Source organism: Macaca nemestrina, chromosome 2 (genome assembly GCF_043159975.1).
Source record: "Macaca nemestrina isolate mMacNem1 chromosome 2, mMacNem.hap1, whole genome shotgun sequence".
NCBI classification, from domain to species: domain Eukaryota; kingdom Metazoa; phylum Chordata; class Mammalia; order Primates; family Cercopithecidae; genus Macaca; species Macaca nemestrina.
This window is the reverse complement of record NC_092126.1, coordinates 96,260,143-96,285,991: the sequence shown is the minus strand read 5'-3', so window position 1 is coordinate 96,285,991 and position 25,849 is coordinate 96,260,143. Positions and strand designations below refer to the sequence as shown.

Below are 25,849 nucleotides of genomic sequence, written 5' to 3'. Positions count from 1 at the left end.
TTATCCTCTATACTAACCTTCATTTATGTACCTGAGAACAAACCTTGTGAATCCCACAAAAGCAACAAGCAAAAGAGCTTAAAGTGACATCTTAGAAACCAAACTTCTAAGAATACGGTGTTTTAAAAAATTGGGCTATTAAGAGAATATTACATGTAAGCTAATGTTGATATTGACTGAATTATTGGTTTAAACACATTTAAAGTCTCTTGGTTCCCCAAAGACACAATTTATACAAATGCTGTTTTTGCTCTGTAGAAAGGTGTTTGCATCCTCAGAAATGCTGTGCCATTCAGAAAGCCTAAATTAAGGAGGTAAAAGCCAAAAATATACAGGAAAATTTATTTTTAAAAAAATATTTATACTCAGAATCCCCATCATGACACCTGTTCTAGTGCTAGTCACATTATTTATACCCACACTGTTTGAGTTGTAAGCTGCTTTTATCCATGGTGTCTATCATAATGCTTGACTCTTAGCAGGCCTCTGAAAAATGTCTGTAGAATGAATGAACAAACATCTTTAGGAACGTGCTTCTTGATTAAACATAATGTTAACTAGACTACTTTATATTATTTCGCTTACGGTGTATTCAGAGAAACATGTGGGCTCTTACTGATTGACATGTGTCCTGGAGTTATAACGAATGGCCCAGTTCAACATGTAAGTGTTGAATGGTATCACCTCTGAAAAACACCATTTGGCATTGATATGTTCTCTAGTTTTCCTTAAGTGACAGTTTATCTTTTAATACTTTTACTAAAACTCATACCTACTTTTATAAGAGTCTTAGTGTTCTTTAAGTTAGTTGATGAATTATTGTATTAACTTATAACAGGCCAGGTGTGGTGGCTCGTGTCTGTAATCCCAATACTTTCCAACACTTTGGGAGACTGAGGTAGGAGGATTGCTCGGGCCCAAGAGCTCGAGACCAGCCTGAGCAACATAGTGAGACCCCATCTCCACAAAAAGTTAAAACACTTATCGGGGTGTGGTGGGGTGCACCTGTAGTCTCAGCTACTCAGGAGACTGAGGTGAGAAGATTACTTGAGCCCAGGAGGCTAAGTCTGCAGTAAGCTAAACTGTGATCACACAGCTGCGCTGCAGCCTGGGTGACAGAGCAAGACCCTGTCTCAAAGAGGAAGAAAAAAACCAAAAAACTTATGGCAGACTGCCAAATCATACTTCTTATGAGAAACACAAAGGAATAAAGTTACAGCACTTAACTAATGAAACAAAAATATCTTTACCTTCTTGCAAAAGAACTTCGAGAAAAGGCAAAATTAGCCACTGAGTTAATCAAGAGGTAGAATCTGTAAGACTGTTTTTGTTCTACCACCAGCTTTGAATAAATACCTTAAGATCACCAGTCTTTGCTGCAACTGTTTAATCTGTATTTCCTTATTCCTTTTTGATTCTATAGATTTGAGTTTTGCTGCATAACTAATACAAATTTGCTTGGTATATAGAAAGCTTTCAGATTTTTGGGAGATGATTTATTATTCAGAATCCTAAGTGGACACTGTGCAAGGCATGGTTGCCTTCAGAACTTATAGCTAGTAAAAACACGCATGGAATGATTAGTAGGTAGTACAATAATATATGTGACTAAGTATAAATTTGGGGAGGAGGGAAGGAAGAGATGCTTAAGGGAAGAGAGAAGGTAGAACTGGGTTTCCAAAATTTCAGCAGGTATAGAAAAAGCGGTGTTCTTGGCAAGGGAAACCAACTTAAGCAAGGTAGGGTCACGAATGACATTATGATAGATAATAGTGGCAGTGATAAAAACCAAGCTTTTTATCTTGAAGGAGGAAAAGATTACAGAGGGCCTTGAAAACCAGGTAAAAGAGTTTAGATTTGATGCTGGAGGCAGTAAGGAGTCTTTGAGGTCTGGAGTAAAGGAATATTGTAATGAAAGCTATTATTAAGGACTGTATCACTGCAGAATGTAGAAGTGATTGGAAGGAAAATGGGCTCAAAGAGACATCGAATATTCCTCCCATTATTATCGCAGAATGAATAACCTTGCATATCAAGAGTTCTCTGGTTCTATTCTCGTTGCAGCTATAGCATCCAATTAAAGTCCCCAAATATAGGTCATTAATTAATTCTTCCAAGTCATCACATTTTAGTACCAACTACAAACACTCCTACCATGCCTTGCAAGTAAAAAGTTCTACCATAACCAAATAATTCAGATGCTTACAAGTTTTAAATATAGATTGAGTTACACAATATGCTATGTGAAGAACTGAGCAGGAATCTGGTAAAAAACAGATGAGAGCACACTACATGCAAATATATCGAAGCACCAAACACTCCGAAGTAGGTGTAAGGGCATTCCTGATATTAAGAGATTAGGGTTAAAATTGACTGTATTTCAGACAGCTAACAGTATCAAAGAAAAGGAAAACGTAACTTTTGCAAATGGTATCTTAAGGCACTGTAACTAGAGGTGATTTCTTCCCTCTCTCAACAGATTATAATCATGCATTGCTTAACAATGAGGATAAATTCTGAGAAATGCTTTTTTTTTTTTTTTGAGACAGAGTCTTGTTCTGTCGTCCAGGTTGGAGTGCAGTGGCACAATCTCGGCTCACTGCAACCTCCCTCTCCCAGGTTCATGCAATTCTCCTGCCTGAGCCTCCCGAGTAACTGGGATTACTGGTGTGTGCCACCACACCCGGCTAATTTTTGTATTTTTAATAGAGACAGGGTTTCACCATGTTGGCCAGGCTGGTCTCAAACTCCTGACCTCAGGTGGTCCACTTGCCTCGGCCTCCCAAAGTGCTGGGATTACAGGCGTGAACCACTGCGCCCAGCCAAGAAATGTATCTTTAGGTGACCACATGGACATGCAAACATCCCAGGGTATACATACGAGAACCTAGATGGAATAGCCTACTAGACACCTAGCTATATGGTAGAGCCTATTGCTCCTGGGCTACAAACCTGTACAGCATGTTACTGAATACTGCAGGCAACTGTAAGACAATGGAAAGTATTTATGTATCTAAATATATCTAAATGTACAAAAGGTACAGTAAAAATCTGAAATAAAAGATAAAAAATGGTACACCTGTGTAGGGCAGCTCCATTACAATTTCATGGGACTGTCATCATATATATGGTCCATTGTTAACCGAAACGTCATTTTGTGGCACATGACTACATTAGGAAAGAACATCTCCCCATCCAGACATTCCAGCGTGAGTCATTTGACAAACAGTAGCATCTTAGGTGGCCCTATAATGCAGAGAACATGATCATCCTATAGGAATAGGGCTAAGACCATGTAGGACATTAAAACAGAATGAATGATTATATAAGCAATGTTCATGAAAAAGTTTAAATATACATCTCCTGATAATTTTTCAGTTGTTTATTGGAAATCATAGATTTTTTTTTTTAAACCCACTAATTATTTTGTCATACAAGAGCAAAATTCAAATAATACAAATATTTAACATTTTGGTATAAAATTAACAATATGGAAAAAAGATGCAAACCAACCAAAAGGTAAAAAAATTTTAACAGTAACACTGTGTATAACCATCTTCTATTCAAGTGACCATCCAAGCTGATAGTTTATTTTCCCTTTGTTGACATTTTTAAAAAAGATAGCCCTGCATTTGGAGCACCAAAAAGTTTTTTCCTTCTTTTTTAAAAGGTTGGAACCCTTTTATTTACAAATACTCTTCTCAGTACTTTAAGTGTGATGAGGGAATCATCTAGCAACTTCCTTCTTAGAAAAAAAAGGAAGTGCCTTCATATTTCCTTGAAATTTAAACCTGCTCCATTCTATTCTAAGCAAAAATAAAAAGGACACGGTTCAGAAGAGTTCTTTTAGCAAATAAATAATAGTTTCACAAAAGCACTGCTGTAAACAAGATCACTTTGATGGCCAGAGACACTGATGTTTTCAACCAATGGCAACTTGAAACACTTCCAAGTATAGATACACAGGGTATATATGGCCAAAAGGCAATATATCATTAAAGAATCAACTAATAAAAATTAATTATAAGCCTGTTGCTTGGTCAAATATGCTTTTGTTCTCTACGTTTTTTAAAATTGGTCAGAAAACTTAAACTGTGATGATCTAAAACCCTGCATCTACTCTGAAAGTAACTACAACCTAGAATGTTTGACATTGTAGTTTTGACATTAGTTAAAAATACTAAATTATCTAAGCAATGTAAACAAGCCTCAAATTTCAAAATAGAAAAAAATTAAAATGTCTGTAAACATTAAAAAGCTACCTGCTAAAAATTGTTAAGTATCATCATCCAGTTGTGTGTATACTGATAAATCTTTTTTAGTTTTGTTTTGCATGTTTTTAGACATTACCTTATTATATGAGACATCTTATTTTCCCTAACAGGTGCCTCTGCTGTCAAAGGTCTTAGAGTGAGTTCAGCCACTGTTGCTGAAGTCATTATTTTGGCCTTCATATAATCTCCCTAGCAGTAGACACCACCTAATTCTTTCTGTAGTGAAGGGAGGTAGTGTATTATAGCCACATTTTTATCCTGCTTTGTAAAATAAATGTAACTTACTTTATTAGATCTCAGACACATCTCTCTGACTACAAGGAACATGCAGCTTTAAAAATGGTTTAAACCCCAAACTGGCAACTTTTCCATCACTTTTTTACTGTTTTCAAGTTTGAATTATTTAGAAAATAAAGATCACCTCTGACAGCTATTTGATGAAAAATAAATTGTTTTAGATATTATAAGTTTGATGTTTAATGCTCTCAATTTAAAACTCTGAACTTGGAACAAAGTGCTGTGGTTTATAAGACCTCACTGGGGAGGAGTGGGTTAATTTTAGTAATCAGTACAATGATTTAGACACTAAGATTTCATTTTATAAAATTATGGATAGATTTGGCTTGTAATGTTCTCTCTTTCCATTTGAAGTCTCTCCATTATTATATTCCTCTATGTAAACTACATTCAAATAACAACCTTAAACACAGATCAATATTGAATATTTAAAAACCAGTTGAAAACTTCATTAAAATCAGCTTATTTGAATTAACAATGGTTTCTCCCTACAGAAGGACCCTATGAGCAACCAACTGCCCATGTTATGTGTCATTTTCTAATACTTAAAAAAAATCCATTAAAAACATACAAAGTATTAGGGCAGCATTACTCACTTTTCTAAGTTCTCATTAAACTTTGAAAAAAGATACCAAAAAAAAAAGGTATTTTAATGACTCTATCACCAATAGCTACATGGATGTGGTAAGAAGTGATGTGTCTGTTTATAACAACATTGTACACATTTTTCTACATCTCCTCGTAAGAACAAGAGACTTTCTTTTACCAGATTCATGTACTTTCTCTCCTATGCTGACCTTTCCCTGCCCCTACTACCTCCACCAAGTGCTGTTTAACAAAAATAAACTTGTTTACCTGGTCTAACAATATATTCATTTCCTTGAAATGTTGTACTATACGTTCATTTGGTATTTTCCAAAAGCAATTATTCTAACATCAAGACTTCTTAATAACGTCTCTATGCCTCAAGTATATAATGTGGCATTACATGAGAACTTGAACTTCCCTTTAGTTTTGTTTTCACTAATAATATAAACCTTTTCTAAATACGAATTCTTTGAAATGAATTTAGGCAATGAAATAGATAAGTGATATTAAACAGCTTCTAGAATCAAAGAAACATTCTGATGGACTAGGCTTTCAAAATATTTGTCTTTCATGCTCATTTTACTTAGGGTATAGACAAACATTTAAAGGTTTTTTTTCATCCAGGTTTGACTCACTGACAGTGAAAACATACAACATTCAAGTACTATTAGATAAACGCAGCCCTACAAGGATATGTGTCCACATAGCTAATTTTACAAAGGAGAATTATCTTCATTAATCTGCAGTATATTTGACCAAAAAAACCTTTTGAAATGGTTTTTACTTTAGGATCTGTAGCATTCTTCCAAAGGTCCTGGAGATCTTGTAAATGTCCATGAGATGTCATCATTTTTTCGTAGATGCAGGGATGATAAGGAGTTTTACCCTCTCCAGAAAAAAACACATGGTACTGTGGTACTATCCCTATTTTATTGGCACAGAGGCCCATGAACACATCGTCTATGTAAAGACTAGAATTAAGTGTCTGTGACGCCTCATAGACTTTGGCAGCTACATCACCCGAGATTACATAGGCAGCTCCAGCTGTATAGTCAGGGTAAGCTGGCCACTGGTACATTTCATAGGACACATAGTATTTGCTGCTTTTATGTCTAATGGGAGGGGCACCACGATGGACACGACCAATCCAAAAGTCTTGAACACCAATTTGTTCTAAACTTTGAAGGTATTCAATCAGATTTGGCATGTGAATAAATATGTCATCATCAGCAGTCATAAGAAATTTGGCATGTGGACAATAGGTATTTGCCCAACTGAACTGCATAAGTAATTTCAGAGTAAGATTGTAGAAAGAATCAACAAAGTCTTGCTGAATTACATCACTGTACATTTGATCTTCCCAAACCAGTTTTCTTTGTAGTTCTTCTCCCTCCAGTGGACTAGGAGTTCCTAAGGCAAACAGAGTTTTGATGTTGGCATTCAGCTGAGACCGAACGTAATTCTCATTGCCCCACGTCTTTCTAATTGCGGAACGTCGATCGTAGTTTTCAGGAGCGGTTTTTACAAACAGTAAAAGGAGGACGTCTTGAGCTTGACACTTTTCCTTGTGGTTAATCAAGTACTGGTAGCGAGGCCCCGCTGAGGTGTGCTTAAGAGACAGGGTATCGTTCACAAAGTCATAGCTATTTATGAGGTATCTGTAAGAATATGACTTCATATGGCTCACAATGTGATTATCGATCGGTTCCCAAAAAAACATGAGGCTCCCTATAAAACAAGTTGCAAATAACTGAATAAACTGCCATTTTTTGACTCTTCTGCCACTAATCAACATTCTCATATCCACTCAAGTCTGTTTTTATTTAGGATAGGCACTGGCTTCTTCGGGACCATAGAACTTCGTATTTCGTAGAGTAGGTGTCCATCTTAATACATGTTGGTCATTAAAAATGGAAAACAGTTTTCTTATTTCACAAAATAGTTTCTTTTAATCCCATTTTTCTGAGATTGTGAAAGAATGGAACACCCTGTAGAACGAGGACACTGGCACGTCAAAATTCTTCCACCCGGGCATCCTTCAGGAAGCGTGGTGGGCGGCCTCATGTGGCTCTCCCATGTGAACATTCCATGCCACCTATCAGAGTCAAGAAGAGAAAAGAATCACAATCACGTGGGTTACTGAGGTGCCAGAAAGACACATATTCCTAATTTCTTAAAACCAAATGTCAGCTGCCCGATCTGGACAAAAGGTGATGAGGCAGTTAGTATTTGGCAGAGGCATATGGCTGTTTATTTTTTTTTTTAAGGAGGACAGGAAAAGGGAAAAAATTGCTTTACACTGTCTTCCCATTCAGAATACAGAGACCTTTTTCTACTCCTACTCTTAAAAAAATTAAAAAAAGCTTCCCAAACAGCTATAATCTTGTATACTTAAGTTCAAATTTCACAAATGGGTATATTCATGAATAAACTGCCTTGAATATGGTCAGGAGGAAAGTAGATACATAGATGAAGGCAAAATCTTCTATGAAAAGAAAATTCACAGCAGTAAAAATCCATTAAGGCTTGCCCCAGACAAGGCAGGAATAAGACTTATTATTATTATTTTTTTTAATTAAGGTTCATAATCAAGGAGCCACAATTTGCTCCTTGAAAGCAAACCCTCAATAATGAAAATTAGTTTGTGAGCCCCAGATTTATACAGCCACCTTCTTTCTGCACTTTTTTATTTGGAAATGCAACAGGCGCATCAATGTAACATGTTCTAAACTGGGAAGCAACAGAATGTAGCCAACAAGCACTGTCTTTGTAGTCAGGCAATTTGAACACCAATGCTGCCTCAGCCACTTATGGTTTCTTGTACCATATCATGCATCTAACACAGAAATTTGACAAACTGGGGTAAGACCATTTAACTCAAAGTCTTTGTGCAAATTAAGTGGGAATATACATGATAAATGAAGGGAAGCAGACAGAAGACAGATCATTACCTAGCACACTAGGGTACTCAAGTGTCATTTCTTTTTATTTTTTTGAGACGGAGTCTCACTGTCTCCCAGGCTGGAGTGCTCCGCCTCCTGGGTTCACGCCATTCTCCTGCCTCAGCCTCCCGAGTAGCGAATAGCTGGTACTACAGGCACCCGCCACCATGCCAGGCCAATTTTTTGTATTTTTAGTAGAGACGGGGTTTCACTGTGTTAGCCAGGATGTTCTCGATCTCCTGACCTTGTGATCTACCCATCTCAGCCTCCCAAAGTGCTGGGATTACAGGCGTGAGCCACCACGCCCGGCCTCAAGTGTCATTTCTAACCCATTCTGTTATCTTCTCCCCTAAAACCTGCTGTTCCTATTTCTCTTTATTTGTGCTTACTGCACTTCTTTCTTCTGTGCCTGAAATCTGGAACACCCCCCGCCCCATCTCCTCCACTTCCGTTATTTAAATGTTTAATCCTGTGAATCACTTCAAAATCTCTCTTCACCCCTTCATGTTATCCCCTCTCACCCAGACTAGATGATCCCCTGGCCAACCCACCTTCCACTTACAGTCAGAGTGACCTTTGTAAAACTTGGATTTAATCACGAGACGAACTGAGCTTTTTTATCTCCTTCAGAGCCTCTCCACTAGTTAGTGACAAGATGAAGTCTAGCCTGGCTCACAGGACCCTTTAGGATCTGCCTCTCCAGCTATTTGGTCACATCATTTGACAATACCAAATTACTGGCTGAAAGCACAATCACACTTGCCATTTCATATGCCCTGGTCTTTACACCAGCAGTCCTGTGGCCTGGTTACCCTACCTCCCTTGCTAATATCAAGTCTATAGACATCCTTCTCTGGGAAGCCTGAATTGGGATCAACCCATTCCCTGAAAGATGCTTCTCATCTCATCTGTATTGCACCAGCACCTTCTTATACCCCATACAGAGACTTTTTAGGCACGATGTTGTAGACACCCTACACTCAGCATCCAGGTCAGTGTGTGACCCCTGGCAGGCATTCCCCAAATGTTGGTGCAAAGAACCATGCTGGGGGTGGAGCCACTGTTTACTCAAAGTGATGGTTACTGGGGAAAGATTGGGGGTCAGGACGCCTAGCCAGGTGCCACCTCAGATGAGGTCCATGCCATGGCTGCTTACCCCAGGTCCTCTCTTTTCTTCCACCACTGGGACATAGCACCCTCCTTTCTCAAGGATTCTGTCCCCAGTGCTTACCACAGGTAAAACACTTCCTTGGATGGAGAGGTAGGCTGTCTTCCTCAGGGGTGGTACATTAGTTTCCTGGGCTTTGGACAGGACTGACAGGGAGAGAGCTGTGTAGGCTGAGCCACATAGCAAGCCCCAGGCAAAGGCCCTGCTTCATGCCCAGAGATCTGTCCTCAAGTCCCCCTGCCAGTTGACCCCTGATAGAAAACCAACTGCACACACTGAGTGCCCTGCAGTGCCCTGCAGAATGGGCCTAGCCTCAGCTGTGACACCTCCATCCCCACTTCAGAGCTTTCGGATCCAGCTGTATTTCCCACCCCCATGATCATTCCACATCAGGGTAGAGGCAAAGGCCAGGTATGTAAAATGTCCAGTGAGGACTAGAGATTAGAGCCAAGCCCCATTCAGACTTTGTCCAGAGATAATCAGTATAGGACACATTTTATTGCTAAGGGCACTGATGTGAAAACTGCACGTACCACTTAGGAAGCCACAGCCAGCATTCTCTTTTTTTTTAATGCAGAGTGTACTGAAAGTAGTAAGAGCAAGAATCATTTTGTGAAACTTTTGGGTTTTATGTGTGTGTGCGTCCAGGGGTGTAATGAGAAATGTGTTACTGTGCTTTACCATCACAAAGGCTGAAGGCCGGGCGTGGTGGCTCATGCCTGTAATCCCAGCACTCTGGGAGGCCGAGGCAGGAGGATCACTTGAGGTCAGGAGTTTGAGACCAGCTTGGCAACATGGTGAAACCCCATCTCTATCAAAAATACAAAAATTAGCTGGGTGTGGTGGTGCACACCTGTAATTCCAGCTACTAAGGAGGCTGAGGCAGGAGAATCGCTTGAACCAGGAAGGTGGAGGTTACAATGAGCTGAGATCATGCCACTGCACTCCAGCCTGGGTAACAGAATGAGATTCCGTCTCAAAAAAAAAAAAAAAAAAAAAAAAAAGGCTGAAACACTGCTCTAAGGAACAGATCAATATCAGTAATTTCCTCCTTGGATAGGCTGGTCATTTCTGGACTGAATGCTCTAGAGGAAGGTGAGAAAGACATCAGAAAATATCAGTTTCTGATGGTGGCATCTGCCTAAACTTTGCAAAATCACTTTCATTCAGGGGCCCACTTTCTTTCAGTTGCTCTCGCAGTCTTTATCCACAGTGCTCACCCAGATAATGACCATCCTCTGAAGCCTCAAAGCAAGGGCCCTCTGGTCTCCTCCACAATACATCTTGAAGGAACTGGAGGCTTAAAGTAAGGTAATGGAATTCTTGATGGCAGATTTTAAGCCAGCATACACATTTTTTAAGAAATCTAGGAAAATTCTCAACTGAAAAGCATCTGCAGTTTCTACTCTAATTGACCCTGGGAAGGGAACAAAGAGGAAAGTAACCTTTGGAATCTCAGGGATCAAAGGGAAAACCAGCTGCCTATTCCTGAGCAGCTGTGTCCAGCAAGCTCCAATGCCAGCTTGCTTTGCATGTCCCAGAGTTGTTTGCAAGTCTGAGCTTCTTGCTAGACTTTCTGCCCACAAGTCCAACTGCTCCCACACCCAGTGTGCATCCATCTGACTCATTAAAGGCACTACTATCTCTCCAGTGAATCAGGCCTATTACTCACCAGGTTGGTGCGTTGCTGCTACTGCTTATATGGCTACTGTAAGCTGGCAGCTGGTTCAGAACATTCATTTTGTCCCCACCCTCAATATGTATGTTATTTACCTTATTTTCCTGTATTTTTTCAACTGTTCCAAATTGACATTAACAAGTCAAAATGCTTTCTGAAAAATGACAAAAGACCTGTCACAAAGCCAACATCCCACGCTACTTATTCAGCACAGCATGTGAAGTTCTAAAATGAGAATTCTCCCCCTCAGTCGTTTGAATTTTTTAGCCACCATTTACATAAATCGTAACCAGATCTCACTGATAATACGGGAATGATAAGGGGAAGATTTAGGGAAGGTAAAACTCCTCATTTGTATTACACAGCTTCACTTGTATCACAAAAGAACATCTGAATTCCTCCAAATTGAACATAGTCACTAGGAGGCCTTTCCCAGCCTAAATCAAAAGCACTGCCCTCCCCCGGCCTGCCCCCGATCTAAATTCATCAATTACAAGTCAACACTGTTGCGCCCAGCTCCGGCTCTGCGGATGGAGACCACGCACATACAACTGGCACTCACTCTTCTGGTTTCTTTACAGCGTCTTAAAGCTTCTCTAAAGCACAGCTTCCAGCTTTCCTATTCAGAGTGCAGGGGAGGGCCCTAGGAAGACGCCCACAAAGCCTGCCGATCTGGTAGAAGAAAATGCTGGGCCTGGCAGGAAACAAAGCAAGCCCAATGCCGAATGCGAAGCTCAGCAACCATCCACAACAGACTGCTGTGGGTGCAGCTTCCTTTGTGTGCCTGCAGCACGGGTCAGTGGCCAATCAACAGGCTAGAAACTCAAGGGTTACCCCTGTTTGGGGCCAGATTTATTGTGTAACCTTGGGCAACCCTCACCTCACTCTGATTCAGTGCTTTAATCTGCAAATCGGGGATGAATATCCATGTAATGTCACTGAGGGGCAGTAAAAATTATAGATGACTTCAGAGCCTGCTGAAAATAGGAAATAGAAAAGCATGGGAGAGAAGAGGACAAAGAATTGCTTGGAAGAAAATATGCAGATATCTCAAATACAACCTGGGTTTGCTTCTATTTGGACTGAGAAGAAGGGACAGGTATTCTTAGTATTATCTTTCCTAATAGAGGTAGTCAGAAGAATAAAGAATAGAAGTAGGAACATCAGAAAAGAGGTGACAGACCCCAAATACTTTTCAGTCTGGGAGCCGTACCCCTCAGTTACTCATAGGAATATTCTTTCACAAGAGAGCTCTTTAAACTTTTTGGGAAGAAACTAGTTAGCACACCCAAAGGTTACAAGTTTCCCTGCAATAATCCCTGATTTTTTTAAACCTTACCCCTGCTATCAACTCATTTCTTTGTGGAGTCTACTTTTGTGATGCTGAGATAATATGTAAAACCTGCTATCCATTTTGAAGTTTTAATCAAGATGGGGAGGTCCACACTTTTAAGTACAAGTTAAACAACCTCAGTCTCCAGTGTTTCAATTAATCCTGTAAGTATATGAGTATTTACTCTGCGAGTTCTTATACCAGTCACAGTGGGAGACCATGAATAAGTATTTTACAGTCTCCAATCTCAAAGCATTTACAGTCTATTTGTGACAAGACTCATAGTTCCCACATGAAAGCATAGTTCCCACAGACAACAATGGACAAATCCTGGTAAGGTACAGTGTGTCAGCACTAATCTGCATGATACCAACCCCAGGCGCAAGAGGAAAGTCTCTGGGACTAGTAGAGAAATCAGTGGGGGCTGGATTAGTCAGGATTTTAGGAGGGCCTGAGGATGACTAGGATTTAGGTGGCTGCAGGAGTAGGAGCAACCTTTGTTTCAGACAAGAACTGCATATGGCAGATATTTGAGAAAGAGCCATTGATTTGAAAGCAGAGAGGTGGGAACCTACTTATGGAGAACCTTAAAAATCAGGTAGAGGAGTCTTAGAGGGTACAGACAGCAGCAGGAAGTCATAAAAATTTCAGGTTTTGTTTGTCATGGTAACTCCCTTGCTCAGTATTTATTAAGTTTGAGCAAGAGGGATTAAACTGGCAATGGTGGTGCAGGGTGAAATGCAGAATACCTGAAGATCAGGACGCTGGTTTCTCAGGGGCTCGTACTGATGCCGGATGAGGTGAGGAAGGCCTAGTCAAGGGTAGTGGAAGTGGGGAGGAAAGGAAGGCATAAAGAAGGCCCTTTCAAGAAAAAGACCTAGCAGGACCTGATGAATGACCTGGGATGGGGAGTAAAGGAGGAAGAGGAGAAGTGAGAGCTAATTTCAAGCATTACCGACAAGGGAGGGAAAACTGTTTCCTGAGTTAGGAGCGAAGGGGATTGCATTTGATTTTAGACTTGTGTTGAGTTCGAGGGTGATGGAGAGACAATAAGGTACAGATGTCCAGAGGGTAATAATCTAAGACAAGCTAGACAAGACTGGGGAGATCCAGGTGGGTACTCTCAGCATGAAGATGACTAATTTCATGAATGTGGATAAGCTCTCTAGGTGGAGAGAGAGCAATGGGCCTGAAGGAAAAATAAACTCCAGAGAAGGAGAAAAAGGAGGAGTCAATGAAAAAAGGTCTCGTTCATCAGAAAATTAAGATGGGGTTAACAAATGGGTAGAGTGAGTAAGCAGGACAAACAAGGCCCTGGTCTTGGAGCTCTAAGTGGGGAAGAGAGACACTGACCATGTAGTTAGGGTTATGCTGGGTGCTACGGGAGGGTCTAAAGATGGACCCTGCCCCACTTGGGGGCTGGTTTGAGGTTGGGGAGGGCAATTTCCAGGAAGAGAAGCAACAGTGAACTGTATTTCTGCATTTTACTTAGGAGACATACAACACACTCAAGTTTAAGGAAACCTTATGATGTGTAGACCATTTTGTTCATGTTGTCTCCCAACACTCAAGACAGCTTAGCAGCCAGGAAGTTGTTTACATGGCTTCACCAAGAACTGCATTTCTTCTGAGACTTCAAATTCCAGGATACTCATTCTATAGTATGCTCACTCCTAGCTGCAACTTCTAAATATTCATCCAGAACCTTCTGCCACCCCACCACGCCCAGCAGTCTCCTGACCTTTCTTCCTCACGCACCTCCCCTGTCTCAGATGCAGAATCATCATCGGACACCTTTGCCCTCCCACCCCAACAACCCCAGACCCCAGCGCCACCCTCCCATCTTCCTGTTCCTACGACACCTCCAGGGATGCAGTGGAAACGGAACTTACCAGGCAGGCAGCGTCACCACAAATGGCACTATCTAGCTTTGGGCAAAGTTTTCAGTGCCGTGTGACTGTTCTTGCACTTGTCCCAGACCTTCTCCCTTTCCGGGTCTCTTCAGCGGCCATGCTAAATCTCCCCTCCCAGGCTCTGTCCCCTCACTCCAAAGACTTCGCCTCCTGTCTGCTTCCTAGAGAAAGGAGGAGACATCAGACACACCACCAGCTCCTCCTCCCCTTGTGGGCCGCCTCCTCACAGGCTCCCTAGTTCCCCAACACTCACCATTCCCTCTGTAAACCATACTGATCGGGGCCAGGACTAGAGGGAGACAAGGGAGCCACTTACTTTAGGTGTACAATTTAAGTAGTCAGTATAATAACTCAGTAGTCAGTATAATACTTTGATGCGGTATTTTTTAAAAATCAAAGTTACTGCAAAAAATCCACAATGAACAAAATGTCAAAACTGTAAACCAAGACAGGCTCCAACCCTGTACTTACACAGCCCTGCCTCACCTGACTCCCCTAATCCCTGTCCTGCTGACTGGGACCTGCTGGGGGCTGAATATTGCTGACTTCCATGGAGATGCCTGCATTCTTAGTATATGTATGTATACCAACCTAAAGTATCAAAAAACAATACTAATCCTCAGTAAGAATACTAATCCTTAGTAAGAACTAATCCTTAGTAAGAATTCGTATTGTTTTATACTTTAATTTGGTGTGTGTGTATATATATAATATATATACATTCCTCATTCCTTTATATATTTTACACTTTTATTACTTAATATTCATATATATACATATATATATATGAATGCCCACTTCTATTCCTATTTTTTTTTAATGCTGGACATGAAAACCTCCTAAAATGGTTGTCTGAACCATGAATAGATTGTGTTCTACATAGCCGAAAAACACCAATCTAGAATCGAATCAAACCTCTACCATAAAATCACCCTCTCTTACTTCAATTGTTGCCAAAACAAGAACAAACCCAGAAATTCTATATAAGAAGGCAGTATAATTCGATGGAAATACTAACGGATTAGAAGAAAACTAAGAAATTTAATCATTCTGTTCTAGTTCTGGTTTTTTCCTTGCTGGGGAAATAAAATATTGTAGTGAAACCTATATAGAAAACAAGACTGAACTGATAATTTTCATTTTAAAAATCAACTTAATATTTGGAATATCCCCACGAGTCATGAAAATATAATGATCCCTTTCAAAGTGACATGCTTATAAAGCAGGACTAGATGAGGCTCCTCCAGTGAGTCGCAGATTTTTAAAAAATTCCTTTATATTCTCATGCCTTTATATCTTTTACATTTAAACTTTTATTACTTAATAATTAAGTCCCATGTGGGAGAGTTTTTAGTTCCTGTCCAGACATAACGAAAGGAAAGAAAGATAAAATCTTCTGTACCATCTTTATGCTGCATTTTGTTCTACATTCCAAGTTTTTTTTTCCTGGCTGCTGCTTGTCATCTGTTTCCTATTAAGTATAGCTAGGACCAATCTTCAGAAGCCAAATTACCTCGTTGAGAGCGATCAGGAATAAAAAGCCCCGCACTTCCTGGAAAAGCTATAATTTGATCTGCATAGATTTCTTCTTAATAAATTAGTTACAATAATTGGTGTTAAGAAATATAACTAGTTACTACTTGGTACTAATTGCCTAGTCTATTTGCTCAAGAAGGAAGGAGGCAATGTGAACTCTGAATTTATAACTCACATTTTAAGGTGAAACATTAGATATCTTTGCAACTGTTATATTTCCAATATAAGACCTCTAAAAAAGAAAAAAATTCTACCTAATGGCTGTCTTCGAGTGTTTTTGTGCTGGGACTTTAGCTATATGAAACTTTATTTCAAGCCATGGGCAAAAATTAGAAGCCATTTGGAATTCTTATCCTTCTGCAGAGAATACATTTATAGAGTTAGTTCTTGATTCAGTGTTAGTCCAAAGAGACTTTAAATTCCACTTTAGCAATCATGGCTCTGGGACAGAGGGGAAAGCTGGATAATAAAACCTTTAATGTGAATCCAGGTACAAGATCTCCACCTATGTTAACTAAGCTATATCTTTCTTTATAAGTTAAACATGGGTGTAGATTTGTTTGCTGGTTATGGGGGAAGTAAAGACAGGGAAATTTCAAATGAACAAATGGGTAAAGACAGACCCTAAGTCTTTATTAACGGGACTTGTGGCATGTGATTATAGATTATTCTTCTATTTTAGGGACGTTATATGAAATCAATAATTCCCAGTAACCAGTTTGATTATGCAAAATTTGAAACAAATTTTAAAAAGCTGACATATAAAGGAGGTCTCAGAGAGGTCAAACACTTGCTTTTCTGAGCTTGGCCCTCTGTGCTCCTTCTTGCAACACAGTTGTTTGGGTTGACAGGGGTGCTTGCTCTTTTAAATATAACTCTTGTCAGTTTCTTTCTTGCCTACTTAAGAAACAAACTTCTCCTTTTACCCAGTCTAGCAACCAAGACAGGCTCCAACCCTGCACTTACACAGCCCTGCCTCACCTGACTCCCCTAATCCCTGTCCTGCTGACTGGGACCTGCTGGGGGCTGAATATTGCTGACTTCCATGGACATGCCTGCATTCTTAGTATATGTATGTATACCAACCTAAAGTATCAAAAAACAAGACTAACCCTTAGTGTATATAATTATCATAAAACAATACTAATCCTTAGTAAGAATCATATTGTTTTATACTTTAATTTGGTGTATAATGGGTATGTCTACTGTACACCACGCCCTGTTCCAAATGCCTTACAAATATGGTAGCTCTTGAAGCCTGACAACAGCCTTTGAGGAAGAAAGGATCTCCCTCCCCATGTTGCAAAAGATACTGAGGCACCGAGATACCAAGTTAACCATGTAACGTCAACAAACTCCAGACCCTGTGGCAGCTTAGAGCAGCTTGTCAGTCCCAGCCCCATCCCTGTGTTCCTCACCTGCCCTTTCTCCCTGGCATGGGCACAGGTTTTCCTGCAGTTCTCATCAGGAGGGGAGGGCAGGGGAGCAGGTGGGCAGGGTCAAGAGAAGCAACCCCAGAGGGATGAGAATTTGCTTCACTGCCAGAAGTTTGAAGTCATTTCTGTTTTGCTGCATTTTGTTAGCACTGTTCTTACTTCTTTTACTAACACACTCTTTTTCAAACCTTCCATTTCAGTTTTCCCTCCTTCTTCTTCTTGGTCTCAGTAGTACGAGACAGTGGGCAGAACTGACCTCATCAGTCTGTGTCCTTTGAGTGTAGTCTTTCATCCACAAAAAAGATTCAGGGACTCCAAGGACGGAGATCCAAAGTCGCAGGAGGGGGAGAAAAAGAGGTGGGGAGGAAGGAAGGAGAGGAGGCAAAAAAGTACCAGAGTCAGGGAGGATGTTTTAAGCAAGTATTGGGTAAAATGAAAGGCAAGGAGTCAGACACAGACACCATGGCCTGGAAAAGCTGTCATTCTCTAATGAAAAAGCTGTATCAAAACCGTTTTCATGTGTAAAGGCACGGAAAATCTGAAGATATATTCGAAGTCAGCTCATAAAATGACACATAAGAAGTAAACCTGATGAAGAGATGTAAACCAGTTATCCATCATAAGGTAGATGAATAAAAAATACAAGTTCACCTATCAGTAAGAGTAAGAATTATTGCCTAAAATGCATACCCATCCCTTTAATGTGACATAAAACATGCTACAAATAGCCACTACTCCCAACCCCACCCCTGCCACCCCACTAGGACTCCTCAGACACAATGACTGCTTTATTTGAGTCACCAGAAGAACAACGTTCACTCAAGCTAGAATTTTTCAAACATTCTTGAGATTTGTTAGGCTGGCTTTGTCCCAGAAAAACTAAGATACATTTGAAATGTTGCATTGTGTTGGGTAGCCTTCATCCACGAATCTGTTATTAGAAACCCATATGCAGTTGGCCCTGTACATTCATGGGTTCCGCATCCTCAGATTCAACCAACTACAGATCAAAAACATTCTTAAAAAAACTGTATGGTTGTGTCTGTACTGAACATGCACAGACATGTTTTTCTTGTCATTATGCACTAAATGATACTGTGTAACAAATGTTTACATAGCATTTACATTGCATTAGGTATTATAAGTAATCTAGAGATTATTTAAAGTACATGGGCCAGGTGTGGTAGCTCACACTTATAATCCCAACTACTTGGGAGGCTGAGGCAGGAGGATCATTTGAGCTCAGGAGCTCAAGGCTACATGCCTCTGCACTCCAGCCTGGGCAACAGAGTGAGACCCCATCTCTAAAAGCATAAAAAGAAAAAAAAAAGTACATGGGAATATTGCATAGGTTATATACAAATGATATACCATTTTATATAAGGGACTTGAGCATGCATGGATATGGGGGGGTGTCCTGGGACTAATTCCCCAAGGATACCGAGGGACAACAAACTATGGACCCCAGACCAGGTGCTCTGTGGATGAAGAGCTTTCCTCTGAGATGAGGGAAGCAGGGAGAAGATGGAAATTGGGGAAGGCTTTGTAGGAGAGGTGGCAACTGAACAGGAGCTAGAACAGAATTCAAATGTGGGTTTGCGGAGGAAAGGAGGAAGACAGCTCAGAAAGAGAAGAAGTCTACAGCCATACCACCCTGAATGCGCCTGATCCTGGCTGATCTCAGAAGCTAAGCAGGGCTGGGCCTGGTTAGTACTTGGATGGGAGAAAGAAAGGTGAAGGGAGGAATACGGCAGGGAGCATTTCAGCTGGCTTAAAAGGGTGAAGTGGGCTGGGTGTGGGGGTTCACGCCTGTAATCCCAGCACTTTGGGAGGCTGAGGTGGGCATATCAGGAGGTCAGGAGATGGAGACTATCCTGGCTAACATGGTGAAACCGTGTTAATTTTTGTCTCTACTAAAAACACACAAATTAGCTGGGTGTGGTGGAGCATGCCTGTAATCTCAGCTACTCGGGAGGCTGAGGCAGGAGAATCGCTTGAACCCAGGAGGCGGAGGTTGTGGTGAGCCGAGATGGCTCCATTGCACTCCAGCCTGGCGACAGAGCGAGACTCTGTCTAAAACAAAAAAAAAGGTGAAGTGGAGGGAGCAGGGAATAAGACATTCCAAGAGAGACTACGCAGGAATTTTTTTAAGCACGTAAGAGAAAAAGTTGTGGCTTGAATGGGGAAATGTCAAATCACTTAGTTTGGCTAGAAGTTAGGGTAAAGGGAAAAGACGGAAAAAAGGAGATCAGAAAGGTTAGCCATGGTTGAATCATAAGAAAAACCAGGATTCAGAAACAGGGTGACGATATAACCCAGTGTCTGCCTGTTGTCCAGTGGCAGTTCCTGTGTCCCATTCTGGACATTGTCTTTAGAAACAGCACTTGATAGAGGGTTTATAACACAGAGGTACAAAAAGTAGAAGATGGTATAAAACAAGAGGTATGTGTAACATGTTTCTGTCTTGGTGGATCAATGTTTAGTCTAAGTTAACTACCATTTATTAAGTGCCTGCCCTATTCTAGGCATTACAGCGGGCAGCCCTGAAAGTAGGTTAATACCTATATTTAACTAATTCAACAAATATTAACTTATACTGTGTAGTAGGCCATGGACAGGATGCTCAAAAGACTTCAGAGATGTTTCAGGTGTAGATCTTCTATCAAAGGGTCAGTAAATATTCCAGTGCAAGCTGGAATCTGGACCTGATGGAAGTGAAAGAGAGTAAAAAAGCCAAGAGTGTTTAAATGCAAACAAAAGTAGATGTATACTGTGCCTCTCCATTTACTGGTCACATGAGCTCGACTTGTGTCTAAACCATGTACCAGACAGTGTTTTCTGAGGATCATTTGAGATAACTTATTGACAATGTCAGTCCAGATTAGATGTTCCATCTGTGCAAATTTCCTTTCTCTAGAATCTGTTCGTGTAGCTTTACCAGGGTTAGTTCATGGATGGCTGATTTTTTTTTTTTTCAGGTTTTTTTCTTTTTAGAGTACTAAGCTATACTCATAATATGCTTCTTATCAAAAAACATTAATTAGGTAGGAGTTTTTTAAAATACTGATCTGATGGCTAAGGGCCATTTAACACATCGCAAATACTGTGAGGCAGAAGTATCGCCCCTAATTGACTGAATATGGTCCTTCTCATGTTCCCCATTATTCCATTAATAGAATAATGGTCTTCCATTATTCTTGACAGGAAATAACATGGTTCCCACAAGCACTTAAAATACATTTCAATTAGGATGACACAGGTATAAGATTATACGGTCCTCTAAAGTAAGAGAAGGAAACCTGAGGTGAGTCCATCCTTGAACTTATTTTGCTTAGAGCACTATGGAAAAAGTTATAGAAAGTTATAGGAAAGGAGCAAAAGAGTCAAATCTGAAATATTAGGTGGATCTTAGGCTTTTGAACTTGAACTTTTGGGCTTTGTTGCCTACACACTTGGTAGAACATTCTCTTTTGTGGAGAACTGGCTTCTAGTGTTAAAACCTTCTATGGAAGAGAAATCTGAGTAAGTTACATATCAAAGCCAGCATCTGAATTTGTAGAATTAAAATGTTTTTTTAAAAAAATCGCTTTTTCATTCAAATCTCGTATCTCACCTGATCAAGTTTCTTATCCTTTAAATATAAAGATTCTTACATCCCCTATATATATGTAAACTGATACATATTAGTTAGATATTGCATACTGTAAGGAAGGTATTTAATTCTAGATTTACACTGTTCTGGCTACATCTTTGCTCACAGAGATTCCATATCAAAGGGTAGAGCTCTTGTAATAATTTACTGTGCCTCAGTTTCTGGAACACGGACATAATGAATTCCTCTCCTTACAAGGTTATTCTAACAATGAATTAAAATAATGGCTATGGAAATATTTTAGAAAAGGCATAATGTATTATAAAAATGCAAAGCTGAGACCTATTTACTTCAGCATATATAAAATCCCCCCAAATAGGGTACATTTTGTTATTCTGAGAAGAGACCATTTCCTTCTGAATTTCTCCCCGTTTCTTCCTGACACCTGTGTTCTGAAATGCAGATTCTAGTGCAATTGGGCCTCAGAAAGAACTTGACCCTTTACAATGTGAGTCACCAAGTGCAATGATTCTAGCCAAAGTGACCCATTTTAAAAGATGACCCATTTCAAAACCCATGAGTTATTATTCAAGCTGTTCTATTTTTGAGAATTAGAAAGGTTTTGTTTGTTTGTTTTTTACAATCTCACCATTTGAATGTCTTTTATTAAAAGAGAAAACTGATCTCCACTTTAATGAAATACAATATTTCATTTTCTACTTGATGGGACCTGTACTTTATTTTGAAAATTCTTCTGCACCTTCTGAGTTTTCTCTGGGCAGAGCAGTTATAAGCATCTCTACCTCCTACTCATCCTCATCTCCCACTTTCTCTGGAACAGCTGCTCTGAGCTTTGGCTTGGGCCTTTCCTGTGATAACACTGGTTCTACCTTAAGGTGCCACAGGGAGCCTTGCAGGGCGGGGAAGGGTCAGCCTGAGTCAGCCTCCTCCTCAGAGAGTGCTCAGTCAACGCTCAGAGCGTGTGCAGGAGGAGAAGGAAGAGAGAGAAGGACAAGCAGGTTAAGTACTGAATGGAAAACATTTCGGGTATTGCATTTAGCTTGCTTTAAAAGCAAAGAGTTGGTCCGAGAAAGCAGCTTTCACCTCCTCACTTGTGACCAGATAGAAAATCTACCATAAATTTCTGAGAAAGTTATAACATCAGCTGCTGATCACTAATCACCCTTTCAGCAAGTTCAGGTTGGGATCATTTCAGTGCCACCACTTAATACAACTACCTTCAATCTTCCTTTTCTGGGTCAACTTCAGCTTTTCACATTCCTCTCCCATCCCCCACAGGGACCAGGCAAGGTTTCCCAAAATAAAGGCACAGAGGAACAAATCCAATTCTGATGGATGTACTTTCATCAGATAATTACCATAAATATGAGCCTCAGGCCACCACCAGCCACTGTGCGGTTTCCACATCAGTGTCCCTTTAACAAGATCCGTAACCTAAGAAAACCTACACTGGCCAAGAATGTACAGGGTGTAGTCAAGAGCCGAGTTGAAAACTGTTACTTTTACCTATATGGTATCCAAGCAAGCAATTGCCTCTGTCACATCAGGATTCAAAATGAAATTAGGCAGAGTCAAAGGAAACAGCGGCCACGACCTCCCCGCCAGAAAGATCTACGGCTCCAGTCTCCCCGCCTGCCCACTTCCCTGTCCCCATTTCCCCCTGCCAGTAACTCGCCGAAAGCGTTACCAGGCTGGCGGTTTCCTCTTTCCAGCCCGACGCGGGCTGTCGACTCGAATTCAGCCCTGCCGCCGGAGGCGGGTGGCCGCAAGCCTGGGGCCCCCGGCCGGCAACTGAATTGGTGGGCGCGGCGTTCGCCTCGCGGCTCCCGCGCCCGGGCCGGTCCCGCCACGGAGGAGCCGGAGCTCCTCAGGGAATGGGACTGCGCCGGCCCCGGGAAGCCACCCCCACCGGAGCTGCCCGGCCCCCAAGCCTACCTGCCGCACCTGGGCGGCGGCCGGGCCTGGGTCCCAGCCGCTGGCCACCCGCGCGGGCAGGCCGGAGGGAACAAAGGCGCTCCGGGGAGGGGGCGAGCCTCCTTCCCCGCCGCGCTTTCGGAGGGCGGGCTGCCGGGGCCCGCGGTGGGAGAGGCCTCCCCGACTTCCCGGCTTCCCGGCGCTGGGCGGTGCGCGGTCCGGGCCAGGGCGGCGGGCCCCGAGCCCGTGTCCACGCCAGCCGCGCGCCCCCGGCCCGAGCGCGCGTTCCCACCTGAAGTCCTGGCGCCACGCGCCGGGCGAGGACCAGCGTGTCCTCACCTCCTAGCCACTCTTCCCCCCCGGAGACCTCGCTCGGTCCGGAGTGGGCAGACTCGGAGCCTTCCGCGCCGGAGACCGCGAACCGCTCGGCCGAGAAGGCGCGCCGGGCGGGGGCGGGGCGGAGGGGGCGGCCCGCAGCCCCAGTGCCGGGAGCCCGCGCGGGAGACCCAGGGAGCCCAGCTCGGGGCCGCGGCACGGAGAACGAACCATCCGGGGCCTGGAGACGTATCCCGCTGAGCGGCCAGAACTTTCCCCATTTAGCGATCCGGAAGGGAAGTCAACATTCCCACCCAGAGAAGCCTCGGCCCGCGGAAAGATGCGGCCGCGGCACGGCAGTGTTTTCACCACGTAACTGACCACAGACTAACTCCGCGCGGAACCACCGGCCCGGGGCGCTCCGCCAAGAGGCGGACTGTGTTGGCCTCGCGGGTCCTGAGCCCAGGACACGCCGCGGTTCCTCCCACACAGGACACTGGTTCTGCCGCGCAGCGGATTAGGGTGGTCTTTTCGTTTCCGAGCGGGAGCTCTAAGGCAGGCTCTCAAGCGGGTCTTGTTAAAAGGTTTCTGGTCACACCACTTATGCCTGGAGCTCTGGGGGCCTCAGTAACAAAGGAAGGAAACTTACAGCAAACTAGGGCTGCACTGCTGCGATCCGTTTCTAAAATACGAGAGGAGGGGGAAACCCCGCCCCAGGCCAGCTTCCCAGTGACTTTACCTCCAAGTCTAGCTTCATTTCAAGGGCAGTTTAGAGCGAAACTCACCAAGTCCAAGCCCAGCTCTTTAAATGTCCAAATCTGAGGTCGGCTTTCCTTCCTGCATCGGAGCGAAAGTCGCTGGTCTCAAGAACAAAACTTGCGGGCTTTAAATCTTGGGCGAAGACTGGACGGGCAGCGCTGGACTGGGCTCGCTTCCCCGGCGGGATGCGGGCTGGATGCGGGCGGAATGGGGGCCGGTCCGGGCGGGGGCGCTAGGCTCCTAGCCGCGCGCCCCGCACCTCTCGGCGTCACGGCCCGAACCCGGCCCAGCCCGCCAGACCGCCACCCTCCCGGCGCGTAGGTGAAGGTAATGGGCCCCGCCCCAGTTTGTACTTGTCTGTGGATGAGAATTCCAGGAAGTGTTTCCCTGCCGCTCTTCAGTTAATTGCGATCACTTACTTAAATGGCCAACTGGAAGCCAGAGTGCACATGAATGTCCTCTTTGAACTTCAGAATACTTCCTGCAGGTAACCAGACAATATCGAGAGATGCGGGCTTCTACTCAGGGAGAGAGATTATGAATGAATCCTGTATGCGCTTGGTTTCTTGTTCCCCGCATGTTGTTAGACCTCTCCCTAAAGCTACAAAACATTTAACAGAGATAATATTTTGAGCGATTCTGTTGTTGTACCTATTTCAGAACATGATAGAAAAGCAAAAGATTAATCCAAATACTTTAGTAAAATAAAAGCTTTGAGTTTGTCATAAGAGGAAGAAGACAGGTAATGAGTTAAATGTATGACTGTTGAATCAGGGTTTAAAACAGTGGGGCCAGCAGGCACGGTGGCTCACACTTGTAATCCCAGCACTTTGGGAGGCTGAGCCGCAGGAGGATTGCTTGATCCCAGGAGTTAGAGACCAGCCTGGCCAACACAGCAAGACCCCGTCTCTAAAAGAAAACACACACACACACAATGAAAACTGTAAACATTGTACTTGTTCATTCAAACTAGATTTTTAGAAAGTTTTTAAATTGCTTTCCTTAAGCCGGTCAGCATCTTTTAAATCATGCAGTTCTTTTCATATGCTACCTACAGAGGGCATGGCTCAGCACCTCCCAGACTCTGGCACTGCATGTACGTCAGACCATAGACAGAAATATTTACATATGTGATTTGCAAAGGAGTCACTGACAGTGACCCACAAATAAGCTGATTCATTATTAATACAGCACTAATCACATACCTTCTGTAATAAAATGCTGACTAAAATCCCACATGCATTTCCCCCAGCCATCACAAGTGTATGTTGGATATCTGTGCAAATATTCAATTACAATTATATTCCTTTCAGATCATTTGGAACTAGGTCCATGTGTCAGGAAACATATGTTCCACATACATGAGCACATAGAACTGTACCCACGAGAAATACAAACTGACCAAAACCGTGATAGACACACATAAAAATCACATATTCATGTCATACTAGATACAGATAAACATACCAGATAGATAAATGGTTTCAAAAGTATGTCTGGAAATTGGAGATACAATGCAAGCTTTTTGGTGGTAGTAGGGAGAGATGAGAGGGTGTGAAGGAGAGATGGGCAAGGTCAAGTAGTCCCGAATGCCCACCCTGGGATCCACACAAGCTCAGGTCACACATGGGAGGGGACAGGGAAGTCCCCTTTGCTTGTTTGGAAAGATTTCCTAGAGCAGCATGGCTTCCTGTCCCACCCAGAGAGAGGGGAAGAGAATGACAGATTTGATGGTATTGATGGTGTTATGCTCAGTTACTTTTATCAAGAGGGAATACATGAAGATGTTGAGATGTGTTAGAAATAAACTTAGGTAATAATGATGCTGACTTGGCCATCAGGAAGAAGGAGGACCGTGTTGGCATGCTTTCCTTATCCAAGTAGCAGCTGGTAAGCAGAGAGCCCTGTGATTAGATCTATACATGACTTTGGAATGACCAAAATCTGCATGTTAGACTCAGCAGGGATAGATAAGGCACAGAAAGAGCAGAGGAGTAGCAGATTTAGGAAAGGGGATCAGAGAGTAAGGCAATACATGCATCATCAGTAGTGGAGAGGGAAGACTAAACCTGAGTGCAAGAGA

General features: G+C 42.4%; 2 protein-coding genes across 10 annotated transcripts in view; one reads left to right on the top strand and one right to left on the bottom strand.

Annotated features, from left to right (window-relative positions):
- The window catches only part of LOC105480110 (MCF.2 cell line derived transforming sequence-like 2), a 261,761-nt gene that overhangs the window by 159,800 nt on the left and 76,112 nt on the right, over positions 1 to 25,849 (top strand). The window lies entirely within an intron of this gene.
- LOC105480109 (UDP-GlcNAc:betaGal beta-1,3-N-acetylglucosaminyltransferase 5) lies at positions 2,655 to 24,355 on the bottom strand. 3 transcript variants are annotated; one of them, XM_011738569.3, is made up of 3 exons: positions 23,793 to 24,355; positions 14,173 to 14,354; positions 2,655 to 7,254 (listed from the first exon to the last, which is right to left on the bottom strand). In XM_011738569.3, the coding sequence occupies exon 3, from the start codon at positions 6,958 to 6,960 to the stop codon at positions 5,827 to 5,829; it is 1,134 nt and encodes a 377-aa protein (XP_011736871.1). In that variant the 5' UTR covers positions 6,961 to 7,254; positions 14,173 to 14,354; positions 23,793 to 24,355; the 3' UTR covers positions 2,655 to 5,826. The 3 variants fall into 3 exon arrangements, with proteins under 3 accessions (XP_011736871.1, XP_011736869.1, XP_070947441.1); XM_011738567.3 differs by lacking the exon at positions 14,173 to 14,354; XM_071091340.1 differs by lacking the exons at positions 14,173 to 14,354; positions 23,793 to 24,355 and adding an exon at positions 23,032 to 23,051.